The sequence below is a fragment of the Lampris incognitus genome, chromosome 19, assembly GCF_029633865.1.
Source record: "Lampris incognitus isolate fLamInc1 chromosome 19, fLamInc1.hap2, whole genome shotgun sequence".
Taxonomy (NCBI): Eukaryota; Metazoa; Chordata; class Actinopteri; order Lampriformes; family Lampridae; genus Lampris; species Lampris incognitus.
This window is the reverse complement of record NC_079229.1, coordinates 25,446,726-25,454,944: the sequence shown is the minus strand read 5'-3', so window position 1 is coordinate 25,454,944 and position 8,219 is coordinate 25,446,726. Positions and strand designations below refer to the sequence as shown.

The window sequence follows — 8,219 nt, the reverse complement described above, 5'->3', positions numbered from 1 at the left end:
CCGGGGTGTATTTTATACTAGGCCAGACTATACCCGGGTATAGTGTGGCGGGGTTAATCTGGCCTGCTACACCGGGATGGCCAAGGTTGGACGACCGGTGACTAGTACAGGGAGAAGAAATGAATAACCTTTGGAGATGTTTTCAAAACCTGCAAGAAGTGATCCAATCAAACTTTTATTTAAGGTTTAGCTGTTCAACATACCACTATTCTCCCATTGACTCCGCTGTACTCCATATCCGAGGCTGCGCAGACTAGGATGAAGAAGAAGAAGAAGAAGAAGAAGAAGAAGAAGAAGAAGAAGAAGATGATGATGATGATGATCTACAAAAAGCGGTGTCTCAGATTCAGATTCAGACTTTATTTATCGGAGTCACTTTCGGATTGTGTACAGTCGAAATAAATGCATTGGAGAAGAAAATAACCAGTCTCAAACTGGAAAACGTTTCTTTTGCATCATAACTATAATAATGATTTTACGAACCGATGCAGATAAACTTTAATCAGAATCCGAATCAGAATACCAAACGCTTAACGCACTGCGTCCTCTAACGGCGTTTTATCAGAACAGCAGCCCAATATTTAGAGTTAGGAACACGGTAATGACCACAAACGGCGAAAAGCTCACAAAAAGTGTCGACCAAAGTGGTCCTCGTTTGTACCTTGTTGTGTTTTACAGATCCGTCACGCTTGTGTTTTACAGATCCGTCACGTACAGCCAACGAGTCAGACAACTGATGGAGAAATACAATATAAACCAGACAATTCTCCCTGCCATAAAGTCATTCTGCCTACGCCTGCGACATATGTCAAATCGTAAAATACGCCTACCTGTTGTCGCCAATGCAACATTCAGCCACTCTAGAGATGTTGCTAAACTTAAGAGTTATATTCAAGACAATGGCGAGATCTCCGCCACATCACGCCCCAGTCATTAGCTTTGAATGGACGCGGCTCTAGGAGTGCTGTGCCAACTTTAGTGTCCGCTGCAGAAAATGTATCCCTTGTATTCGGCCAAAGCGGAACTCGCGTTTATATTTCCATTTCACACAAGGAAAGGAAAAATTGCCACATGTGGGTCATTTAATCGGTTAACTTCGCTTGTTTTTCCTCTATTATCAACAAAGTTGCATCCCTAAAGCAGACGAGTTGCTTGTGGCACCTGTATCTTATTACAATAAACACTGATCGAAGTTGTCAATAGAGCAGTGTAAATTAATGAACTCGTCCACACGGCGCTGGGAGCAAACCATCGCATGGGTTTGAGGTGTCACGCAAAACACATCGTCGTGATAGGCCTACCCAACTTCATGCCGTTCACTGCACTGCTTTGAGAATGTCCACACGTGTGTTTTTACTTGTTTACCCAAATAAGGAAGAAGAAAAAAAGAAAAAAAAACATTTTCTTTTTAAATCGCGTCTCTGGGATACATATTCTACAGGGGATACCAAATTTGATAACACAGAGGAACAACGGAAGACAAATGCCAGGCCCAGGCATTTGAATTGGAGCTAATCAGCTGCATGTGATTCCTTATTAGCTTATGACAGCAGTAAAAGCCTAACTTGGAGAGTTTACAACCATTCTGACTGCTGCTAAAGTGGGATTGAAAAATAAATACCTTTAGTCAAAAAAGATAATTCGGATTTCCAAGAAGTAAACTACCATTGAAAAAGAGTTGCCAGTGTTGCTTGTATCAGGTTGTCAGTGATGTGGTGTGAACAAAAGTAAAAGAAAAACACCATTACTGAAATCTTAAAATATATGCACAGAATTTATTATCATCCAAACAGGAAGACCCCAGCCAGACAACTATCTGAGCAGGCAATGGTCCAGAAAGACATTTTTCAAACTCTGCTTTGGGCTGATATTCTCTTCTCAAGGGTTTAAATGTCTTAATTGTCTGCTATGTAGATGGTCTTGCATCTCCCGATTAGGCCGATGTCATCCTCCAGCTGTTTCATAGCCAACTCTAGCCGCTCTTTGTGGTGCTTTTTGGGTGTCGTGTCTGTGACCACCGAGAGGCCCTGGTACTGGTGATGCAGATCTCCCCAGTTCTTCTTTAGGCTCTGAGAAGGGAGCGGGAGAGACATGCAACAAACAACACGTTAAAATGATTTTCTATATTAGATTATTGTTGATGTAGCTGTCGGGATTCAGACCTCGACCTGTCACATGGTAAACATTTAGGCGACATTAGAGCCCATGTATGAAAGCGATATTGTCTTTGTCCTCTCTGTCGTAATAAGCTATGATGCTGAACATGTAGGACAATACCAAGAAGGCAGGTCTTTACTGTTACAAGGCTGCCACACATTCTGTTTTCAAAATAACTCAGTCTAAAATAGACCGTCCAGCTAGATTTGTATGTTCTGATGAGTGTTTTGTTGGATTTATGCTGATATATAGTATCAGGTATATATATAGTATATATGAATTGATAACTCCTTATTAACACAACATAATGAAGTTAGAATGATGAACATTCAATATTGATGAGGGAAAAAAGCCCATGATTTAGTCCAAGTGTTAGATGCAGGTGTTGTGAGTTTTGAGTACAGTGGGCATCTGACATATTCTGCTCTTCTTCATACTCTGGCTCTTCCACAGACTGAGATTGAAGGTTAAATTTTTAGCTTCAGCTTCAGGGTGTTTTTAGGCTCTTGAGAAGAATAGCTAAAGAAATGCCCCGTGATGGCCTGGCAGCCTGTCCAGGGTGTCTCCCTGCCTGCCGCCCAATGACTGCTGGGATAGGCTCCAGCATCCCTGACCCTGACAGCAGGATAAGCGGTTTGGATAATGGATGATATATAGAGTCTGGGCAGTAATCCTGTCAAATTATAGTCCATTTCACTATCTAACTGAATATTGTTCTTCACAACGATGAAGTTTGGAACCTGTGATGTGACTGGGTTAAGAATTCAATAAAATCTATACAGCTGTAAATGTCAACTTGGAACAAATGTTTTGGTTTTTTTTTTTGTAAAACCTCAAACTTTTAATTTCATGGAAATGACCAAAGTCCATGTTCCATATTTACCCAGACTTTCCAGATACATATGTGTGTAGATTTTTTTTCTTTACTACTTGTAGGAGCCTAAATGCAGTTTATTGATAAAACATAAAATATAAATATTTGACTAATCAGTATGCAAAGATTTATAGTTTATATTTACAGTAACGCAATAAGTTAATTGTTTGAGTCCTTGCACTTAAAAGGTGTGTGAATAATTTAAAATGTATAAGATCTCATTTATGTCACATTTGTAATATTTGGGAATAGGTGACTATAATTGTTGCTTCCTAGTAACTGCATGCACCTTTAATTGTGTTTTGATACTCTCACGAGGAGAGTTGGAGAAGAAAGGGGGGTGGAGTTAGGCAAGGAGAGCGTGGAGTCACAGTTTCTTTATCTCTCGGACTGTTCTTACTTTTTTTTTTGTTAATTGACAATCGTTCTGTACCAAATATTTCTTGTGTCGAAGTAAACAGTTAAACTTTACAGAGTGGTCCTGTGGATATTTTTTTGCTTCTGATGTGGATACGGACGAGGGGCATTGTTAGAGCGTCAAGCTAAGGCTTCATTCTTTTGAAATCTACATTATTGCTGCTACTACTGCTAGTACTACTATTACTACTACTTTCGGCTGCTCCCGAGATTATGCACAGGTGCAATTAAAACAACCCCAACAGCTGCATTACAAGTGGAAATGGGAGAAATGCCATTAGACATGATCAGGATGCGGGTATCACTGAATTCTACTACTACTTTCGGCTGCTCCCGTTAGGTGTCACCACAGCGGATCACCCGTTTCCATCTCTTCCTGTCCTCTGTATTTTCCTTTGTCACACCAGCCACCTGCATGTCCTCCCTCACCACATCCAAAAACCTCCTCTTTGGCCTTCTTCTTTTCCTCTTGTCTGACAGCTCCATCTTCAGCATCCTTCTCCCAATATGCCCAGCATCTCTCCTCCACACATGTCCAAGCCATCTCAATCTTGCCTCTCTTGCTTTGTCTCCAAACTATCCAACTTGAGTGGTCCCTCTAATATATTCGTTCCTAACCCTGTCTTTCTTCATCACCCCCATTGAAAATCTTCGCATCTTCAACTCTGCCACCTCCAGCTCCACCTCCTGTCTTTTCATCAGTGCTACTGTCTCCAAACCATACAACATAGCTGGTCTCACAACCATCTTGTAAACCTTCCCTTTAACTCTTGCTGGTACCCTTCTGTCATAAATCACTCCTGACACTCTTCTCCACCCACTCCACCCTGCCTGCACTCTCTTCTTTACCTCTCTTCCAAACTCCCTGTTACTTTGAACAGTTGACCCCAAGTATTTCAACTCATCCACCTTCATCACCTCTACTCCTTGCATTCTCACCATTTCACTGTCTTCCCTCTCCATCCATCCATTGTCTTAACTGCTTATCCTGCTCTCAGGGTCGCGGGGATGCTGAAGCCTATTCCAGCAGTCATTGGGTGGCAGGCAGGGAGACACCCTGGACAGGCCGCCAGGCCATCACAGGGTATACCCACACATTCCTTCCTAGGGACAATTTAGTATGGTCAATTCACCTGACTTACATGTCTCTGGACTGGGAGGAAACCGGAGACCCCGGAGAAAACCCACACAGACACAGGGAGAACATGCAAACTCCAAACAGAGGATGAACCGGGATGACCCACCAAGACTACCCCAGGGCTCGAACCCAGGACCTCCACTGCGCCACCGTGCCGCCCATCCTCCCTCTCATTCATGCATATATATTCCGTCTTGCGTATCCTGCACCAATCCTACATACTTCTCTGCAACTCCTGACTTCCTTACACAATACCACACCTCCTCTCTTGGCACCCTGTCACATGCTTTCTCGAAATCTACAAAGACACAATGCAACTCCTTCTGGCCTTCTCTATACTTCTCCATCAACATTCTCAAAGCAAACACCACATCTGTGATGCTCTTTCATGACATGAAACCATACTGCTGCTTGCTAATCATCACCTCTCCTCTTAACCTAGCTTCCACTACTCTTTCCCAGATCTTCATGCTGTGGCTGATCAACTTTATACCTCTGTAGTTACTACAGCTCTGCACATCACCCTTATTCTTGAGGATCGGTACCAGTATGCTTCTTCTTCACTCCTCAGCCTTCCTCTCACTTTCCAAGATTCTGTTAAACAATCTAGCTAAAAACTCTACCGCCATCTCTCCTAAACACCTCCATGCCTCCAAAGGTATGTCGTCTTTTTTCAAGTCCATCTTTTTTGTATATAGGCCCCAGATATGTTAAGTACAGTAGTACCGTACTACCTAAAAAAAACCTCTGTTGTGTTATCATGTACTGTATATTGTGTATATAATGTATGAATTCATTGTGTATGTAGTCTATGTAGGTCTATAGTGTTGTCTTTTTTAAATTTTGGATGGTGTGTCATTGTGGCCCATGTGTTAAGGCAGAGAGAGCCAGGGCACAAGAATTTCACTGTTTTCTAAATACACTTGATGATAAAGTTGAACTTGTACATGAACTCTGTTGTTTTTCTAGGAGGTGCTAACTGCTAATGTGCTTCCTTGTGGATGAGTACCTCGAGGGTGGTCTGTCGCTCCTCCTCAGACAACTGCTTCAATATCTCCTGTTTCATCCGTTCCTTGTCATAATTGTCATTTGCCTCCTGGGCCTTTCTAACCTCCTCCTTGCGCTGCAGTAGGTACTCTGGTGTCTCTCCATAGTCCTGTATAGAAAAGGAAATAGTACACACCAGGCAATATGTTCGGTTCAATAACACAGTAACAGTTAGTAGTCTTTATCCTCTGTCAATTTGTCCGGACAAGGAATCAATTCATCAGTGAGCAGTCTTATCTATCTATCTATCTATCTATCTATCTATCTATCTATCTATCTATCTATCTATATAGCATTTTTTTCTGGAAACCATCAATGATGTAGATAAACGTGCTCAACAAATGAGGAGCGGAATGTTAAGATAGATGTAGGAAAAAAAAACTTTAATGCATTTCAGCACAAGCTTGTTTTGTGTGACACGCATTCATCAGCTGCCATTGTGATATATGTAATCACATTGGCAGCTGATGGATTATTTTGCTCCTTATTTGTTGAACACTTTTCCTATCGTTGAGTGGTTCTTTTAACAGTTATATATATATATATATATATATATATATATATATATATATATATATATATAATCCAGTGAGTCAAGTAAATTCTTTTTGAGACAGTACAAGCCTGTTTCATGCCCTAAGCAATCATCACTGGATTATTTTGCTCCTTATTTGTTGAGCACTTTCCCTACCATTGAGTGTTTCTTTTAACAAAGTTATATAGTGCTGTACCTTTTTCTTGATGTACTTAGGGACCAGCCCTGAGTTTTCTAGGGGCTGTTTGTGCCCCCTCTTGGTATCTGCATAGATGGGCTGTGGCTTCCGCGGTACTGCCATGATGTTCTCCATGGCATTCGTTTTTACAAAGTCTTTTTTGGGATGAATGCCCATACGTGGGTTGTCCATCCGCTTAGGAACCTCTGGTTTCTTCAAAGTGCATGTGTTGCCACTCACTTTTGAACATAGTGTCTCTAAAAAAAAAAAAGTATCAGTGTATAAAAATCTGGTGAGATAATGAGTAAAGAATGTCCAATGTGAAAAAAGAAAAGTGTCACTGACTTTCTGGCAGAGCGGGCTCCCTGGAATGCTTCCGCAGGTATTTCTTGGGGGATGGCTCCTCTACTTTCACTGGCCCCATTGTTTTCCTTGCATCTTTATTTAACTTTTTTTCCTGCACAACTGTTGACCTGAACTTGGATATATATCTATAAAGACAACAAAGGTTAAAGTGAATGAAATGATTTTAAGGATCCACACACAGTAATCTTCGTAACATCACATTAATTTGGCTACCAAACAAATATACAACATACTAATGACATCAAAATGCTATTTTGTGATAGGTTTGGGCTCACAAACCGCAAATGTGAAAACTGAAAGACAAAAACATTTACATTTGAATAAGTGAGGATACCTGTAAAGTCGTGATAGTCTTGATCAAACATGAACCTGGATGTTACAAGCCATTTGCTAAATAGGCTAACATTACTGCTGTTTCTGAGTTAGATTACAATCAATATAAAACCGGGTGCATAAATCACCTACTCATTTCAAATAATTCAGCAACAAAAACACTCAACAAAGCAAAATTGAGCCAGTTTCAGCTAATTTGGGTCTTTAGACAAATCTTTACAGTTGAAGGCGATGACATCAAATCAGCCCATCCTCCTCATGCATGTTGTTTGAGCTTGCAGCTGCAAGCCTAATCCTAAAATCTGTTCATTTTTTTGCAATTTCACAAATGTTGCAGTGCTGATAGGATATAGGCAGAATTGTTTGATCACAAAAACATTATGTCTAATGTAGCCTAATTACAAATTAAGTAATATAAATAAGCAGGACTAACTTTGCACGAAGGACGACTTTAGCTAACCAAACAGCTTTGCTGCATATTTAGTGAGTAATACGCCATGTAGTAGTAATGTCATAAATAACGTTAACGTAGACAACCCAATATGGTCATTATTTTCCCAAGCTTTGACATCTGCCGGAGATTCGTCGTTGCCTACATTAAGTACAATCGTCTTATATATCGCCATGTGATGTTTTAAAATGGGACTCCATCTGCCCCAAGTCTCGGATATTACCTTGGTGGTTTGTCCACTTTGAGCTCCTGCTTTGGGATAAAGTTGTGGATGTTCTCTTGGGGATACATGGCGGTCGACATGTCTGGGTGAATGAAAGTAGCCCAACAGATGTTTTAATGGACAAATAAAATGCGGCTTGCGAGTTTTGCGGAGTCCGGCTGTTGGATCTGACCCCCCGCATTTGACGGGTGCGGTTTGTTTGACAACACGCTCCCTGGGATACGGTTGCGATGCGTCACGGCGAATCCTGTACTCCCTGCAGAATATGTACCCCCCGCGCAGGCGCGGCGTCGCGGGAATACGCATACGTTCTGTAGAAGCGGACCGTATTGCGTTTCCCTTTCACGGAAACGATTGAAAATATCAACATGCTGACTGCTTCATTTATCTTTTTAAATGTCGTCAATGTCAACAAGGTTTTTACAAATATTGCCAGTAGCGTTACCAATACAATAGCGCTGCGTGCAAATTCCCACGCGAACGTCGTATCTTTTGTCCTT

The 8,219-nt window shown here is 41.3% G+C and overlaps 1 protein-coding gene across 1 annotated transcript; it reads right to left on the bottom strand.

Annotated features, from left to right (window-relative positions):
- Positions 1 to 1,777: 1,777 nt before the first annotated feature.
- Positions 1,778 to 7,885, bottom strand: enkur (enkurin, TRPC channel interacting protein). Its single transcript, XM_056299509.1, has 5 exons — positions 7,720 to 7,885; positions 6,705 to 6,837; positions 6,365 to 6,601; positions 5,596 to 5,742; positions 1,778 to 2,069 (listed from the first exon to the last, which is right to left on the bottom strand). Exons 1-5 carry the CDS (start codon positions 7,797 to 7,799, stop codon positions 1,896 to 1,898), a joined length of 771 nt encoding a protein of 256 aa, XP_056155484.1. The 5' UTR covers positions 7,800 to 7,885; the 3' UTR covers positions 1,778 to 1,895.
- Between the last annotated feature and the right edge of the window lie 334 nt (positions 7,886 to 8,219).

What these genes read in the sequence shown, in the direction of transcription:
- enkur (XM_056299509.1), bottom strand. Translation starts at nt 7,799, where the DNA reads ATGTCGACCGCCATGTATCCCCAAGAGAACATCCACAACTTTATCCCA. An exon ending in AAAGTGGACAAACCACCAAG is followed by an intron (nt 6,838 to 7,719) that starts GTAATATCCGAG and finishes TTGTCTTTATAG; the next exon opens with ATATATATCCAAGTTCAGGT. An exon ending in CTAAGTACATCAAGAAAAAG is followed by an intron (nt 5,743 to 6,364) that starts GTACAGCACTAT and finishes TTTTCTATACAG; the next exon opens with GACTATGGAGAGACACCAGA.